The sequence below is a fragment of the Ochotona curzoniae genome, unplaced genomic scaffold (genome assembly GCF_017591425.1).
Source record: "Ochotona curzoniae isolate NIBS_2020 unplaced genomic scaffold, NIBS_Ocur_1.0 contig_430, whole genome shotgun sequence".
In the NCBI taxonomy this organism is placed as follows: domain Eukaryota; kingdom Metazoa; phylum Chordata; class Mammalia; order Lagomorpha; family Ochotonidae; genus Ochotona; species Ochotona curzoniae.
In genome coordinates, this window is record NW_024466219.1 from 1,554,112 (window position 1) to 1,572,587 (window position 18,476).

The 18,476-nt window shown below is 50.3% G+C and overlaps 1 protein-coding gene across 1 annotated transcript in view; it reads left to right on the forward strand.

Moving 5' to 3' along the window:
- The window catches only part of SWT1 (SWT1 RNA endoribonuclease homolog), a 73,953-nt gene extending 59,786 nt beyond the window's left edge, over positions 1–14,167 (forward strand). The window contains exons 18-19 of the mRNA XM_040985371.1: positions 2,721–2,785; positions 13,292–14,167. Of these exons, the coding sequence (XP_040841305.1) occupies positions 2,721–2,785; positions 13,292–13,418 (192 nt within the window). The 3' untranslated portion in view covers positions 13,419–14,167. The remainder of the gene's footprint in view (positions 1–2,720; positions 2,786–13,291) is intronic.
- Positions 14,168–18,476: the final 4,309 nt, after the last annotated feature.

Genomic DNA, 18,476 nt, shown 5'->3' on the forward strand with positions numbered 1-18,476 from the left:
TTAACTTTGATTCCGTTTTACTATGAGCTGTTGAGCTGAAGGCTGTGAGCTGCTGCTCCAGGCTAGCATGTGTCCATGCTCTGCTTGGACACTGCCCTCCCTGAGCTAGACATGAGGACAGTGCTGAGAGCCAGGGGCTGTGCGGGACAGGGCAGGAGGTGGCAGCTCAACTCCAGGTGTTTGCTTTGGGGCTTTCGACTTTTAAATAGTTGATGGGAGCGCCCGTCAGTCTGCTCTTCTTCTGTCACTCTGCCTTTCTAGTAAGTAAATTAATTTTTAAAAAAATAACCATGGGAAAGGTTTGGCAAATTACATATTTATTTTATAAGCAAAATTAAATAATTTTATTTATTTAACATATTGGTCAGCTTGACCTCAGCTGATCCAAAGCCAGATGCCAGGAGCCTCTTCTGTGTCTCCTATGCAAGTGCAGGGTCCCAAGGCTTGGGGCCATCCTGCACTGCTTTCCCAGGTCACAAGCAGGGAGCTGGATGGGAAGTGGAGCAGCCGGGATGCAAATTGCATCCATTTGGGATGATGGTGCTTGCAGGTGGGTAATTAGGCCATTGAACTATCATGCCAGCCCCAGAATTACTTTATTTAAAATTTGCCTTTGAGAGACTGCTTTTGTGGTACAACTGCTCAAGCTGCTCCTTGTGAGCCTGGCACCCCGGTGGAGAGTGTCTGGGCTATTGGGGTTTCCCTTTGCCCCGGGGAGCAGCCAAAGATTGTGCAAGTTTGAGGGAAACTCTTGGAGAGAGCTCCTGGCTCCTGGTTCTGATTTGGGCCGTTCGTGAAGTGATCCAGTAGGTTAAGATAGCTGTCTCCCTCTTTCCCCTCCAGCTTTTCCCTCCCTCTCCAACTCTTTCTTTTAAATTAAAAAAACAAAATGTGTTAAGCTTGGGCAAAGTGCACTGTATAGAAGAGTCTTGTTGCAATACCTTCACTAACTCCATCTTCTTGATAATTTGGACCCTGAATTTTTTGTTGGGTTATTTGCTAAGGACTTTCCTCTATACGCTTTATAGGTCTTCCTTGCACATAAGTACAGTGTGGTGTAGATCAGTTGCAAGATTCAAGAAGAAAAAGCTCCTCTACCACATCTTCCAAATGTGTCACACACTAGTTTTGTACAAAGAAGAAATTTTATACTTACGTTATAAATTATGTTTCTAAATTATAATACTTAGTAACTTAAATATGAGACCTTGAAACTGAAATGCATCTCTTGGCTGGTGCCAAGGCATCACATATGGATGCCAGATCGAGTCCTTGCTGCTCCATTTCCAGTCCAGCTCCCACTAATGTGGTGGGAAAGCAGTGGAGGATGACCCGAGTGCTTGGGCGCTGCACCATGTGGGAGACCTGGAAGAAGCTCCTGGTTCCGCCCAACGTTGTGGCACTTTGGGAAATGAGCTAGCAGATGGAAAATCTCAGTCTCTCTCTCTATTTCTGCCTTTAAAATAAAAGTAATTTTTTTAAGATTTATTTATTTATTGCAAAGTGAGATATACAGAGAGGAGGAGAGACAGAGAGGAAGATCTTCCATCTGATGATTCACTCCCCAAGTGAGTGCAACGGCCGATGCTATGCCGATCTGAAGCCAGGATCCAGGAACAACTTCTGGGTATCCCACATGGGTGCAGGATCCCAAAGCTTTGGGCTGTCCTTGACTGCTTTCCCAGGCCACAAGCAGGGAGCTGGATGGGAAGTGGAGCTGCCGGGATTAGTACTGGCGCCCATATGGGATCTCGGCGCATTCAAGGCGAGGACTTTAGCCGCTAGGCCATGCCGCCAGGCCCAAAAAAGTAAATCTTTTAAAACCAAACCAAGCAAAACATTTTTGGGAGCTAGCACTGTGTTGTGGTATGTTAAGCTTCCACCTGTAGTGCGTGTGATTCAGCTCTCTGCTGAGGCTAGGAACAGTATGGAAAATAGTCTAAGTGCTTTTACCCCTGAACCTGTGTGCAAGACCCAGAAGATACGGGCCCGGCGCGGTGGCGCAGTGGTTAAGGCCCTCGCCTTGCATGCCCGGGATCCCATATGGGCGCCGGTTCTATCCCGGCAGCCCCGCTTCCCTTCCAGCTCCCTGCCTGTGGCCTGGGAAAGCAGTCAAGGACGGCCCAAAGCTTTGGGACCCTGCACCCGCGTGGGAGGCCCGGAAGAGGCTCCTGGCTTCGGACCGGCATAGCATTGACCGTTGTGGCCACTTGAGGAGTGAAGCATTGGATGGAAGATCTTCCTCTCTGTCTCTCCTCTCTGTATATCTGCCTTTCCAATAAAAAAAATAATAAAAATAAATCTTTAAAAAAAAAAAAAAAAAAGACCCAGAAGATTCTCCTGGCTTGGGAATGACGCCACTAAAGTGACCCAGGCCTTTTGGGACATGTAAACCAGTGGATGAAGATCTCTCCCTGTCTTTCTCGTTCAGTGGCTCTGCCTTTCAGATTTTTTGAGAAAGTGTCTCTTTCCCCAATTTATCACCTTGATATATTTCCATTTCATCTCCAAGGTGATTCTCTTGGTTGAGATCCCTACCCTAAGTCCGTCTCCCCTTGCCTGACACTGAGCAGGCTGATTCCTTAAACGAGGACTCACCTCACATATGGTGGAGCTAAGCTAGCGTTCTGGTGTCTCAGCTTACTGCGGGGTCCTGCCTTTCTTGTGCTCATCACTCATTTAACGTGCATTTTTAATGTCCATGTTTTGGTTCTTTTCAGGTAAATAAAAATGTGAGATTTACTGTTGAGGAGCTGCAGGACTGTCTGTCCCAGACCGAGTACCGGTAAGTTAGTCTCCATGGGGACAGCCTTCACTGTACGCACCACTTGCCGTGTGGTCAGAGTGGATTTTGTCTTTCCACTGCACTGTGATTTTTTTAAAAGATCGATCTATTTATTTGAAAATTAGAATTACAGAAAAACGGAAAGTGAAATATCTTCCATCCACTAGTTCATTCTGCAGGTGGCTGAGCGGAGCCAATCCCAGGAGACTGAACCGTGGGCTGTGGTCCCTCACGTGGGCCAGGGCCCGAGCCCAAGGGCCATCTGGCGCTACTTCCCTGGGTGTGTTAACACGAGTTGGGACCTGTGCTGGCACTCACAGGCGTGGCTTAACCCACCGTGCCGTCATCTCTGCTCTTGACTATCTTCTTTGCTTTAAAAAAAGTTGCATCATTGACTTATTTTTGAGTGATGCATGAAAACCTTCTAGCTACTACGTTTGAATGAGATCATATTGTGCTTGTGTTTTTGTTCTTAGTTTCTTTCACTGACTTGAAGATTTGTATCAAGTGAGGGCTCAGCCTTCTGTGGCCTGAGGTTGTTCCGCAGTTCTCAGTTGAGAGACCCAGCTGGCCTGTTTCTTGCCTGTTGTCCTGAGAGTGCGGGTATCTGTTGGATAGTGCAGTCACTCCCTGGAGTATTGGTCCATGCTGGAGTCCCTGAGCTGCGGTGGCTCCATGTCAGCTTCTCTGAGGGCTTCCATCCTTTTCCCCGTGTGCCTCTACCGACTGGCCCCTAGCCCGGTGCAGGGCTCCCTCTCCACTTCACCAGGGCCTGTTACCTTGTGTCCTTAGGAACGGCCAGCCTAGCTGGAATAAAATGGTGTCTGGTTATATTTTGGCTTACATGTCCCTGACGATGGAGTGATGTTGGGCTCTTTTTGCATGTCTGAAGAAGTGCCTAGTTTACAGTTTGGTTCCTTGTGGAGCTTTGCGGCTGATCTTGTAGGTTCCTTGTGCACTCGGGTTGTCAGTCCGCTGACCATGTTTTTCTTGCAGGTGTGGCTTGTACCTTCGTACTGTGGAGTTTCCTTTCCGCTGCAGAAACTCCTCATTTGAGGCAACCTCATTTGACCTCGTTTTGTTTTATTTACCTTATTTTAGGGTCTGAGCCAGAAGACTCCTTGTCTTACCTTACGTTCTCAAGTGTCTCACAGGTCTATTCCATTCAGAGTTATCATTCATGAAAAAAAGGGTCTGGTTTATTTCTGCAGGTGAATCTCCAGTTTTTCCAGCACTGTTTTTTTTTAAAAGAATACTTTTCCCAATATTTCTGCCTAGCACCTCTGTCAAAGGAGGGCTTCCTTCCAGTGTCTCGGTTCTGTTAGGTTTGTTTCATGCCGATGCCATGCTGCTCTTTTTGCATAGTTTTAGTAGAACTGAAAGCAGTGGGATACCTTCTGTTTGCTCTAGATTATTTTAGCTTCCTGCGCTCTCTTGTGGCTTTGTACAGATTTTACTAGTGCTTTTTAGTTTTGTGAAAAATACTCTTGAGATTTTTGTAGGAATTGTATTGGATCTATAATTTGTTTCTGTAATGTATACATCTTAGTGTTATTGAGTCCTGAAATTCACTAACGTGAAATGTTCTTTCATTTCTTTGTATCTTTGATTTTTTTTTTTTTTGTAAGTGTTGGGTAATTATCAAAATCTTTCACTACTTTGGTGAAATTTATTTGTAGAGTTCTGGTTTGTTTAAATTTTGTTGACTGTGTGTGTGTATGTGTGTCTGTTGGGACTGAAGTAGGTTGCGTTATTTCTCTTTCGGGTATCTCACTATTGGTTTTAACTGGGCCGCTAAATTGAGTACAGTAATGTCATGTCTTGGAGCTTTGTGGAAGGTGTTCTGACAGGTTTTTGGTGGAGTCTCTGGGGTTAGGTAATTAAGGCATGTCATCTATAAGCAGCTCAACTTTCTCTTTTCCAGTTTGGAAACCCTCTCTTTTTTCTTACCTAATTGTACTAACCAGGACTTATAGTATGCTGTTGAATGCAAGAAAGTGGTGAAAGAAGGCGTCTTGTCCTGAGTCTTGGAAGTTCTGCTACTTTTGCCCGTGTTCACATGTTGGCTTGCTCGTATGTGTGTCCGGCACATAGAACCTTTGTTATGCTGTGCTGTGTCCCTTCTGCGTCCAGTTCGCTCGGAGTGTGGAAGCGTGAGCCATGCTGGACTTTGTGCATCAGGGTTCTGTGCTCTTTGTCCTTCATCCTGTAGCTGTGATGTGTCATGTTATTGATGGCAAATGTGCAGCCGTTCTTGCATCACTAGTAAGAATTACCTTCATGGCAAATGAAGCTTCTAGTGTGGTTTTTTGCTGAAGATGTTCTTGATTCTGTATTTGTTAAGGATAGAGGAACCTAAGCTGGTTGGCAGACACTTGCCTTGTTCATTGGAGGCTGTACTTCCTTGTGTTTATGGCAGTTTTCTCAGGTAAGATCTGAACTACTGTCGTCCTGGAACTTGTGTTCTACTTGGATTGAAGTCCCTTTCATCCTGCTGCACCCTTCCTCTGTGCCTGATTATCTCCAGTGTGTGCTGGATTGCCATGTTATTTTTGGTAAATCTGTGGAAGTTTTGCTTTGTGGTTACGAGAGGTTCACTGTGGGGGGAGGAGGGTAACAGCAGCCTGGTTATGGCAAGCTATTCTGAAATGACAGTAAATTGACACTGATTATAAAATTACAGTGAGTGGGCGCCTGAGAGCTGCCCCACTGAGCCCTGACTCTGTCCCGCTCCCCTTGCACATTCAGTAATTAATTTGTAAAAGTTAAATCAATAAAATAAATAAAGATTAAAAGTTTAATATGTAGCAAATACTAATAAAACTTGTATTATTGTTTTAGTCTTCATACTAAAGATGTAGATGGTTTATCTTCCATGCTGACAATATGATAAGCATTCTAAATTTGTCTAGTTACTGTTTTTAGAAATGTTATTTATTTGGAAAGCAGAGTTGGGGGAGAGAGACGACACACACTGAAACACACACGCACACATACACAGACTGCGTTTCCATCTGCGGGTCCACTCCCCACCCAAGTGGTGCAGCAGCTAGACGGGGCCTGCCTGAAGCCAGGAGCCTCATGTGTGTCTCCCACGTGGGAGCAGGTCCAAGTACTTGGGCTACTCTCCCCTGCTTTGGCAAACACATTAGCAAGGAGCTGGATGGGAAGTGGAGCAGCTAGGACTTGAACTGGCATCAGTATGTGAGACCAGAGCCACAGACAGCAGCTTAAACCACTGTGCCACAACAGCAGCCAAATCTAGCCGCCTTGATCAGTGATTCTTCTGGTTTACTTTTTTAATTTACTTTTTTTTTCAAGATGTATTTATTTTTGTTGCTTAGTCTGATTTACAGAGAGGAGATACAGAGAGCTCTTCCTTCTGCTGATTCATCCCCCAACTGGCTGCAACAGCTGGAGCTGAGCCGATCTGAAGCCAGGAGGCAGGAGCTTCTTCCAGGTCTCCTGTGTGGATCAGGGTCCCAGGGCTTTGGGTCGTCCTTGACTGCTTTCCCAGGCCACAGGCAGGAGCTGATGGGATACGAACTGACACCGTATGGGATCCTGGTGCATGCAAGGCGAAGACTTTAGTCACTAGGCTGCTGTGGCAGGCCCTGTTGTTTAATTTTTTAAATGAAAGGTAAAGAGAGAGACAGAGGGATCTTTGCTCCCTCTGGTCTCAGTACCCAGGGCTGGGCTGGCCAGGCAGAAGCCCAGAGCTCAGAACTCCATCTGGGTCTGCTTGTGAGTGGCAGGGCCCCAAGCATTTGGACGATGCTCTGCTTCCTTCCCATGCTGACTAGCTGGGGTGGACAGGTAGTGGAGCACCAGGTCTCAACCTGGTGTCACCTGGGATGTGGGCACCACAGGGAGCAGCTTAACGCACTATGCCATAGCACCGGCAGCGAATTTTGTTTATGAATTATCCTAACTTTAATTTGGAAATCTCTTCATCTTTCCTTCGTGTCTAAAAGATAATGTACTGGATACAGTGTTCTTGGATTGCTATGGGTCCTTCCCCTTCGTTACTGGTGCAAGTCTCGGCTAGCTCTCTGCTGCGAGTCTGCGGCCAGGGCGGTGAGGACCTGCGTGACCTTACTCCTGCAGCTTTGAGACTGCTCTCCTGGCTCCTGGCTCCTGGCTCCTGGCTGTGGAATGTCTGGAGCGTGTAGCACAGCCCAGCCGCCTTGCATCTGTCCGTACATGGATTGTGGTGGTCCCTAGGTTGGAAAATTTTTGTGGTTGTGTCTGAATATGCTGCCCATCTCTTCAGCATTCTCAAGTCTCTCTTGAGTCCCAGTTACATAGATATTTTCTCTTTCTGTGCTGCTGCGAGGTTCCTGTGAGCTTCTCCATCCCTCCTGGCTCTTCTTTCTCCTCTCTACCTCACATGTCCTGTCCTCCAGTGCTTCTGCTCTTGATGCTTTCTGTTGGGTTTTCACTCAGTGCACTTTTCAGTTAAAGGATCTATTTTATTTTTTTGAATTGCTCCACTCCATTTCTCTGTTCTGTTGAAATTCATTGAATTTCCTTTAACTCAGCTGATTTAAGTTCTTCATCAGAGCATTTCAGAACATCAGCTTCAGGGTGCTTGGTTTCTGCAACTTTGTTGGTGAGGACATGGTTCCTGACAGTTCTTGATGCTTGTTGGCGCAATGAAAGGTATTTGTCTTCTGTTCACCATCATCTGGCTTTGTTTGTGGCTGACCTTGGAGGCATTCTGAGTCCGTGGACTTGAGCAGTGGACCGAGCCCTAGATGCGGTTTGCCGCACGTCCAGTGCCTAGGGGTAACCGGGGTCTCAGGACCAGAGGGCGTGCTGAGCTCGTGCTGTGCTCATCCTCACCTGGGAGGAGTGTCTAAGCCAGGAGACTTCATCCCAGGCTGGGGCAGTGCATGTGCTGCAGTGCAGATCACACCTGAAACCACAGCCCAGGGAGTCCAGCCCAGCCCAGGGAGTCAGCACAGCCCAGGGAGTCAGCCCAGCCCAGGGAGTCCAGGACAGCCCAGCCCAGGGAGTCCAGGACAGCCCAGCCCAGGGAGTCCAGCCCAGCCCAGGGAGTCCAGCACAGCCCAGGGAGTCCAGCACAGCCCAGCCCAGCCCAGGGAGTCCAGGACAGCCCAGGGAGTCCAGGACAGCCCAGGGAGTCCAGGACAGCCCAGCCCAGGGAGTCAGCACAGCCCAGGGAGTCAGCCCAGCCCAGGGAGTCAGCCCAGCCCAGGGAGTCCAGCCCAGCCCAGGGAGTCCAGCACAGCCCAGGGAGTCAGCACAGCCCAGGGAGTCCAGGACAGCCCAGCCCAGGGAGTCCAGCACAGCCCAGGGAGTCCAGCACAGCCCAGGGAGTCCAGCACAGCCCAGCCCAGGGAGTCCAGGACAGCCCAGGGAGTCCAGGACAGCCCAGGGAGTCCAGCACAGCCCAGGGAGTCAGCACAGCCCAGGGAGTCAGCACAGCCCAGGGAGTCAGCACAGCCCAGGGAGTCAGCACAGCCCAGGGAGTCCAGGACAGCCCAGCCCAGGGAGTCCAGCCCAGGGAGTCCAGGACAGCCCAGGGAGTCCAGGACAGCCCAGGGAGTCCAGCACAGCCCAGGGAGTCCAGCCCAGCCCAGCCCAGGGAGTCCAGCACAGCACAGGGAGTCCAGGACAGCCCAGGGAGTCCAGCACAGCCCAGGGAGTCCAGCACAGCCCAGGGAGTCAGCACAGCCCAGGGAGTCCAGCCCAGCCCAGCCCAGGGAGTCCAGCACAGCACAGGGAGTCCAGGACAGCCCAGGGAGTCCAGCACAGCCCAGGGAGTCCAGGACAGCCCAGCCCAGGGAGTCCAGCACAGCCCAGGGAGTCAGCACAGCCCAGGGAGTCCAGCACAGCCCAGCCCAGGGAGTCCAGCACAGCACAGGGAGTCCAGGACAGCCCAGGGAGTCCAGCACAGCCCAGGGAGTCCAGCACAGCCCAGGGAGTCCAGGACAGCCCAGCCCAGGGAGTCCAGCACAGCCCAGGGAGTCAGCACAGCCCAGGGAGTCCAGCACAGCCCAGGGAGTCAGCACAGCCCAGGGAGTCCAGCACAGCCCAGCCCAGGGAGTCCAGCACAGCCCAGGGAGTCTAGCACAGCCCAGCCCAGGGAGTCCAGCACAGCCCAGCCCAGGGAGTCCAGCACAGCCCAGCCCAGGGAGTCCAGCACAGCCCAGGGAGTCCAGCCCAGCCCAGGGAGTCCAGCACAGCCCAGCCCAGGGAGTCCAGCACAGCCCCGAGAGCCGCCTGCTGGGCTCGAGGCTGTGAGAACCAGGCCTGAGTGACGATTCAGAACTCCTTGGGTAATGGGGACTAGACCCATTAGTCCTGCTCAGTGTTGGGTTGATGTGGCATGGCATTGAATATCAGCAGCATCCTCTGGCTGCTTGCTTTCTGCCCAGCACTGGGGAAGGAGAGACAGAAACAGCCTCTGGCTGCCCAGGCTGTGGGCCCAAACCCGTCCCTCTGCGAGGTGAGGCATGTCCTCTGGACACACTGTCCGTGAGCGCTGGCCTGGCTGTCGGGAGCTTACGTCTGTCAGATCTGGGTCTCCAGTGATGCTAAGCTCCCAAGTTCCCTCAGAGGCTGGAGTCTGGCTCCCCTAGCTCAGGTGGTGGCAGGGGTGCCAGGGTAGGACCCTAGGGAGCACTCGTTTTGTCTTGCAAGCCAGGTACTGGATTTCAAATCAAGGTGTAGACTTCATTGACTGTACCTTTCCTGAGGCATGTCTAGGTGCTCTGCCACGTGGGGGCGGTGTGGAAGGGGAGGGAAAAGGTGATTCTTGGCTTACTGCTTCTTTGTCTTTTCTTGGTACCCTGAGAGCGGGCACTGCCCTCTGATTTCATCTGTCTTCGTAGCTCTTGCGAGGGCGATCTGTTGCATTGGCGGCTCGATGCACCCAGCCGTCTTCCTCATGCCCCGTGTCCTCCGCCTCTGCTCTGGATCTTTCCACAGCCTTGTGTGGTGTCTTCGGGGTCACACTCAGCCATGTTTCATCTTGTTAGAGTTCATCCAAGAAACGTTGTACCAAGTTGGAAGTTTAGCCTGCATTAAGAACGTTGAAATCCACGCCTGTGTTTATGGTGACTCGCTTGTGTGTCCGTTAGAGCCCTTGGTGTTTGAGATCATCTGTCTCATTGTGCTAAGGCTTTGGGGTGTCACTACGCTTTGTGTTCACTCCAACACAATCACACTTTTTCTTTTTCTTTTTTTTTTTTGGCAGTACCGTGTTCTGGTGTGTTTTTTAGGGTGTCGGTCTTGTTCCTCTCATTAAATAACATTCGTAAGCATCGCCTCCTTCCTGCCGATATACATGGTCGGTTTCTTGTTTGCATTTCCGGAAGGTTCGTTTGGGAGGCGATCTGCTTCACAAGCTCTCTAACGAAGACTTTGTGAATCCCTTGGCTGTTAGAGTTTGAGATCATTTGTTTCCAGTTTTGTTTGTTTTTGGTTTTGTTTTGGGTACCTGATTTCTCTGGCCGAACTCTCCAGTAAAATGTTGAATAGAAACGGTGAAATACATCCACAGCAATCCTTCGGTCTCTACCGTTAAGTGTGCTGTCGGCTGCTTCGTGCAGTTTAATGTTAGCATTACGGTACCTTCTGATTTTCTTTCACTTGAAGTGCACGTTACACAGAAGTGCTCGCCTTGGAGCACATGTGCTAAAATTGGAACAACAAATCCTTGGTCATATTCAGTGAATCAAAACCAAAATATCCACCATATACTTCATTCTCATATCTAGAAAATATTTTAGAACAATTATAACAAACAATAGAATTAAGCCAGGCCATTTTGCCAACATGGATTGTGGAAGTGAATAATGTAACCAGCTGGGTCATTTTTTAATGGTTATTTTGACCCATTTGTGACTTGATATTCAGAATAGGAAAATGTAAAGGAACAAGGGCCTTTAGTTTCACAGAAATCTTTTTTATTTAAAGATGTATTTATTTTTATTGGAAAGTCAGATATACAGAGAGGAGAGACAGAGAGGAAGATCTTCTGTCTGCTGATTCACTCCCCAAGTGTCTGCAACAGCCAGAGTAGAGCTGATCTGAAACCAGGAACCAGGAGTCTACTCCGGGTCTCCCATGCAGGCACAGGGTCCCAAAGCCTTGAGCCATCTTGCACTGCTTTCCCAGGCCACAAGCAGGGAGCTGGATGGGAAATGGGCAGCTGGGATACAAACTGACACCCCATATGGGATCCTGGTGCATGCAAGGCGAGGACTTCAGCCACTAGGTTACTGCATTGGACACTGTTTCACAGAAATCTTAAGGTCAACAAAGAAGTGCAGGAGTTGAAGGCACCTCCAGTTTTAAACTGTGTTCCAGAAAAGATTGTGGGCTAAGAGAGATTAGTTTGAAAAAAGCAGTAGGAATTCAGTAAGGGACAAAAAATCTTTGCACATTCAAGTCGGAGGGGTGGTCATTTACAGTCCCAGTGTAAAGGAGGAGCTTTTTTACCACTGGGAGATGTCCAGAAGTGGAGGATGTCCAGAAGTGGAGCACAGCAGGGAGGAGCCTGCGGGGCCCTGTCAGCACAGGCACTCGGGCAGAGGGCTGGAGACTCGATCGCGTGTACTCATGGATGATACGTCTTGTCAGAAGTCTGAGTCACAAGGATTGGGAACCCATATGACACCAGGGGTGGGGGTGGGGGAGAGTCAGATATACACAGAGGAGGAGAGATAGAGAGGAAGTGGAGCTGCTGGGATTAGAACCGGTGCCCATATGGGATCCCGGAGTGTTCAAGGTGAGGACTTTAGCCACTAGGCCACTCCGTTGGGCCCCTGCTTCATTTGCTTTTAAGTTTATAAGAGAACACATCTCTGCTACTTTGAACATCTTCAAGGGGTTCTGAAACTCAGTGTCTGAATAGTGCAGGGCAGCAGGCACAGGCTTCCTGATTTTAAGCTCTCAGTGCGGGAGAGAAAGGCTGTGAGTCAGGTCAGCCTGCCCCTCATGCTGGACAGCCCTTGCTTTCCCTTGTCCCTGTGTCCAGGGACCCATCATGTGGGGCCAGCCAGGGGTGTTCCTTTCCAAGAGGCCGAGGAGGTAAGAACCTCGGAGCTGACGTGTGGGACGCCCACTGTTGTGAACTGACGTAGGGCATGGGCCCAACGGTGTCTGCCCAGATTATACAGCATGAGGGACTGGTGTCCACCCTGCGGCCTGGGATTCTGGGTCAGCTTTTCAGAGCCAGGCGGCCTTCGTCTTAGGCCACATTTCAGTCAGGCAAGGCAGTCATTAGATCTGATGTCCTGCTCCCTGTCTTTCATGCACCTGTTCTTTTAGGAGATGCACTGCGTAACTCTGAAACCAAACAAGACCAAATTAAACCATCAGTTGTGGTGTTGCTAAGGTCTTGGATCAGAATATTTTAAGGAAAGCGAGGAGAGGCCTTCCACAGAATGAAGTAGAACTCTCTAGTTCAGCCCAGCTGTGAACTCCAGCTTTGCTTTTTGGCAGCCTGTCTGCCGTGGAACCCTTGGTTCTTAATCTTGGATATCAGCTGCAGTGAACCGTGAGCTGTGCTCATGTGTTTTGTCTGTCCTAAGAGACCATCGCTATTGGCATCTTATCTCACTTATCAGAGTATATTTCATATCTTGGTATTGCCCCTTAAGAATTTTTCATATATTCGAGGGAAATGAAATCTATACTTGAAAGGCATATATAGTTGAATATTGATCGTCATGCTATTCAAGAATCACCAAGATCAGATATCAGTTCAGATGTCCATCAGCAGATCAATGAATCAGGAAAATGCAGTATTTCTACACATTGGAATACCATCCGTTCATTTGTTTAAAACATAAATCAGTCCTGTCTTGCACATGGATGCATTCTAGGGCACATTATACGAGTCCAGCACAGAAAGACATTGTGTGATGCTATTATCTGTAAGGTCCAAAGACACTGGTCAAGTAACAGGGAAGTTACCAAAGAATGCTGACTTAGGTAAGAGCAATTCAGTGGACATGTCTTGTACGACACGGTGACTTCAGTTAAAAACTCTGCTGTTTGAAAATCTCTCATAAGAGTCAGAGAGGGAGAGAGAATCTTCCGTCTGCTGGTTACTCCTCAGGTGGCTGCAGTGGCCAGGCCTGGGCCAGGCTGAAACCAGGAGCCAGCAGCTTCTTCTGGGTCTCCCACAGAGGTGCAGGGGCCCACACACGTGGACCATCCTCCGCTGCTTTACCGGGCACATGAGCAGTGAGCTGGACTCCAAGCAGCGTGCATCTGGGATGCCACCGTCACAGGCAGTGACCGAACCTGCTGTGCCACGAAAGGTCCACCCTCTCGCCGCAGAGTAATTCAAGTTTTCTTACCCCCAAACACATGTGTAATACATATGCTAATTAGCTTGGTGAAGCCGGTCTGCAGTGTACACATGCTTCAGATTACCAGGTTTTACTTGACTGGTTAACTTACAAAAGGATACAAACTTACCTGAACAACTGCCTTGCAGGGATTTAACATTTCTTTCTCTCCTAGGGCAAAGTTAGCCATCGGATGTCGCCAGCTGCTTGAGATGGCGCACACCATGCAGCAGTGCAGCGCGTCTGTGTACATGGAAGCCAGACACAGGGGCCGATGTGAGGGGCTGCAAGCCCAGCCGTAGGCCCTCGGTGCCAGCTTGTACCTGAAAGGGAATTACAGCTATCTGTACGAACGAGAGGAGCTTTTAATCTGGTCGCTTTGTGAGCCAACCCCCAGCCATTGAAGGAGTGTTTCGTGAGCACAGCCTCTCTTACTGATGCTGCAGGAAGCCTCGGGCATCTGTCGTGTCAACGGTGAGCCCAGCTCCCCAGGCTTGCAGTTCCTCCCTGCCTCTGTGCTGGGAGCTGGGGCCCTCAGGGAAAGAACACGCCCCCTGCCTTCCTGGGCACCTTGGCCTCTCCTAGGAAGCCTCAGGGGCCGCCTTAGCATCTCTGGACCCTGACTGTGGGCAGCTGACCCGAGGGAGGCACTGTGAATCCCTAGGGAGAGCTAAGATGTGGCCACGCTCATCACATCCACAAATGGAATCGTGCTCTGGGCAGCTTTGTGAGTGAGTGCCAGCCCCAGAATGCCACCACCCAACTTACCAAGACCTCGGCTGCTGTTTCTGCACAGCCTCCTCCCTTCTCTGGGCTGGTCACTTCGGGGTGCGTTTCTGATGGGGAACAGGGCCACCCCTCTGAATTTCCGTTAAATATGAAGCATGAATTTATGAAATGGTGGCAGTGACTAGCAGCTTGCCCCTGGTTTGCTGCTAAAGCAGATGTTTTGTGAACTTGTTCCTCTTCTGATTTTATGTTGGAAACTCAGTGTTTACTGGAGTGTATTATGCTTTTGTTAATACATTAGATTAAATCCAATTTGACATGATTATAATGTCAAATTATGTTTGGTACAGTTTTCCACTTTGTCTTCTCGGTTGGGTTGCTGAGCAGCCCAGAGTGGTCCTGTCCTCTGATGACCTCTGCAGGACACTGCAGAGTCTGCGCAGGAGGCGGGACTGCGCCTTCAGGGATGATCTGAGCAGACAGAAGCCTCAGGAAGCCGTCTGCCCGCTGCTCTGTTCCCCAGGAGCCCCGTGTGCACATCTTTGCCCCAGCCCCTTGGCTGTCCTGCCTGGTGATTGCTTGGTTCTGAATCACTGCCCCCCTCACTTCTTATCTCAGCCTTGTTCAGGTCACACTGCCCAGTGACCTCACTCTCCAAAAAGTGTCGCTCACACGCTGTACACATCTGTCTTAGTAGTTAATCCGGGTCATTTCTCTTTGAACTTTGTTCTTGCAGTCTTGCCACTGTGGATTAGGGATGTTACAGTTCTTATCAGCCTGGTTCCCTTGGAATGTCAGGGCTGGTCGTCTCCCCACTCTCTGCTCTTTGTCGCCTTACTTTTATATTACCCTGTTGCATGTTTCTTCCACCTGAACCTTGGGTGGCCCCTCTGGGCTGGAGTAGCTCACTTCGCTTCTGGAACAGAAACTCCTTGTGGAAGTGTTTGCTTTTGGTGATCAGACCCTTGGAAAAGCAGCTGGGCCAGTCAAGTCTCCCTTCTTGGGCTGTGAGCAGAAGGAACTAAGGGGAAAGTCGCACCGGGAGCAGCACCCAAACAATGATTCCTTCCCCAGTCCAGTTCTCTCCCAGGAAAACCCACAAGACCCTCCAGTTTGAAGGCTTTTGGCTCTCTCCATATTCTGGACTCCACGAGCAACTGACCAAGAAAGAACTGGGTCTCTTGTGCCTGGGTTGTCTTGTCAGGACTTGCAGTGTAGATGAGAACTCCCTGGATGGGTTCCCCTTTGACCTGGTGGGTGGAAAGCACCCGGAACAGAACTGAAGCTCTCCGAGGGAGTGCCACCTCCCCGCAGGGTCTTCAGCCCACGTTTACTTGGGTGCTGCCTTGGTCACCTGGCCAGGAACTTACTGAACTGGCGCTCCAGCTGTTAGGACATGATGCACCCACTTTGGCCTTCTGTGATGTGGAGGTCACTCCTGCTTGGTGGCTCTGGTTAGTTCTGCCTGCAAAATCCTGTTGCCCCATGACTCTGACTGGGCCCCAGGAGGGCAGAGGTGCAGGAACGGTGTGCTGATGTCACATGCCCAAGTTCAAGGCTGAACAGCACATCTTCAGATCTTTGCAGCATGTGCTCCACAGGGACACCCCAAGGGCTGGCTGTGCTGCCAGGTTGGTGGACTTCTGTGTTTTAGAATAACCTTTCCTGCACATTCAGCTTATTCTTTTTTGTTTCTGGCTATTAGCAAAAACAAGAATTGACCCATATGGATGTGTAGACATATTTTGTCTCTTGTTATAAGAATCCTTTGGGCCTGGCATGGTACCCTACCGGCTCAAGATCCTTGCCTTGTATGCGCTGGTTCTAATCCTGGCCACCCCGCTTCCCATCCCTGCCTGTGGCCCGGGAAAACAGTCAAGGACGGCCCAAGGCCTTGGGACCCTGCAGCCACTTGAGAGATCCAGAAGGGGCTCTAGGCTCTTGCCTTCGGACCTGTTCAGCTCTGTTGCAGCTGCTTGGGGAGTGGGTGGTCCTCTGTATATCTGACTTTCCCATGAAATTTTTTTTTAAAGAATCCTTTATAAATTCTAGTTTTATAAAATTGGAATCCCGGGGGGGGGGGGTGCATCAAATTGGCTGTGGATGTCTAAAGCAGTGGGATTGCTCAGAATGCTGTGTCCATAGCCAGAAGAGGGGGTAGGTGTAAGACACCCACACCTTGGCTTCCAGCCCAATTAGAACCCAGTTTTGCCCTCTGTTCCTTCCCAGTCTTCCCAGCGTGGGACTTGAGTGCCATGGATGGTTGCCTGAATTCCTAGTAAGAACCTAAGCCTCTTCCTTTAGAAGTTTACTGAGTAGGGCCTGGCGCAGTAACCTAGCGGTTGGAGTCCTCACCTTACACATGCCAGGATCCCGTATGGGCAATGTTTCTGGTCCCGGTGGCCCTACTTTCCACCCAGCTCCCTGCTTGTGGCCTGGGAAAGCAGTCAAGGACCGCCCAAAGCCTTGGGAACCTGTACCCATGTAGGAGACCCAGAAGAAGCTCCTGGCTCCTGGTTTCGGATTGGTGCAGCTCTGTCTGGCCGTTGGGGTCACTTGGGGAGTGAATCATCGGACAGATCTTCCTCTCCGTCTCTCCCCCTCTCTGTACATCTGAATTTCCAATAAAAATAAATCTTAAAGAAACAAAAAGTGGTACACTAAGTGTTGTCTGCCTGGGAGTGAGGATGCACGCCCCTCCGCCAGGCCCACTGGGAGCTGCTGTTTCCGGCGGCTTCCCCTCTGCAGCTTGTACCATCAGTGGAGCCAGTGCAGCCTGAGACCACCCACACCACTCCTCGGTAGTTCCTTCCTTTTCATTCTGTCTTGAAGATGGATCAGTTTACACAGCAATTAGAAGACTACTTTGGGGGATTTCTCTTTAATTTTTGGAATGAGGTGCTGTGTTTACAGTGCAGGTTTCTGTGAGCCTGTCCCACTTGGTCAGGTATCTAGAACTGAGACTGCATTGTCCCGATGCTAGAACCTTCTGAAACTTCACAAAGCACCAGCACAGCGCTGTAGTTTCCTCCTGCAGCCTGGCAAGTTTAAATGCTCTGAATTGTGCAGGTTTATGCATTCCCAGTGGTTTGCTAACATGTAAGTCAGAAACTGGAACGCTGTGCCATTCCAGCTTGTGGCTTGCAGGAGACCGGGGGGTAGCACCAACAGCGTGTGCTGGGACTGGGGGATCCCATCCAGGCAGGCGGGGTGTGGCCGGGGAGCTTTCAGTGGGGCCTGGGTCAGAACATGTGCCAGGACCTTGGAACCCCGGTGGGTGGGCAGAGCTCCAGGCCAGCACACCACCCCACTGGAGAACTGGGCTTGGAAGGCTGGGCTGGGGAATCCATGGGCTCACGGGCACAGGGACTGTGGCTTCATCTGGGGTAGGGAGGTCTGCTGAGGGACGCCCACCAACATCTCGGCAGCACTTGTAGATAAATGAGGGGGCTGAGACCAGGCTGTTGGGACGGGAGAGGCCCAAGGACCTAGTTTTTTTTTTTTTTTTTAATGGAATGCTGGTTTTATAAATCCTGCTGGTTATTTTCAAGCCTTGAACCTTTCATACAAGAGGAACCTTCATGGACAGCACTGTATCCACACTTCGTGGCTTCTGCTTCCCTAGCTCAGCGATGCAATCTACCCAAAGCTCAGAACAAGGAGCCCGTGATGGTCACGTTAAACTTGTTGCTCCGTGTATCACAAACAAGACCCCTCTTGGTCTGATGAGGGATATTTGTATTTGTAAAAATATTTGAAAGATAGGATGAACAACAGTGGAAGATCTCTCATCCGCCAATTCCTCCCAGTAGAGCTGCAGTGAGTAGGGCTGGGGGAAGGGCCGGGCCTCCAGCTGCCTGCCGCTTTCCCAGGAACCTTGGGGCACAGCTGGCCTGGAACACAGCACGGGGCACAGTGGCAGGTGCTGGCCGTCACTGCTCTCCTGACCTACAGGCCAACAAGTCTAATTTCAGGAGACTTGTGACCTCATCAAGGGTCCTTCAGGTTTATACTCTACCTTGTGTTTTAAGTCCAATTCTCCAAATTTTTTACTGGAGGGAGGAACATAAACGACCAGTACTGAAACAATCTGAGGGCAGTGCTGAAAGTGCAGAATGTCCTGTGGAGTCCTCTGCCTACCTGGGTTCTGAGGTCTAAGGGGGATTACATGTTACACAGCGTCCAGATTCACTCTGCAAATGGCTGCGCCAAGGCCAGAAGCCACCTTTGGGTGGGTCTCGGTACAGGGCCTGTGGGGCCACACCGCCAGCAATTGCACTTGGAGTCTAGCAATGTATCACCCCAAATCTGGACTATTTTCCCTTAAAGTAAGCAATGGTCACATACAAGGACTGTTGATTCCCTAGTTCCTGGCCCACACAGGCATGCTGAGAAGTTTGGTTAAATAGAAGCAGACATTTTTTGGGTCTGGTTTGGTTAAGCCTAGTAGCTAAAGTCCTCCCCTTGCACACATCAGGATCCCTTATGGATGCCAGTTTGTGTCTTGGTGGTCCTATTTCCCATCCAGCTCCCTGCTTGTGGCCTGGGAAAGCAGTCGAGGACGGCCCAAAGCCCTGGGACCCTGCACCCGTGTGGGAGAGCTGGAGCAAGCTCCTGGCTCTAAAAAGATT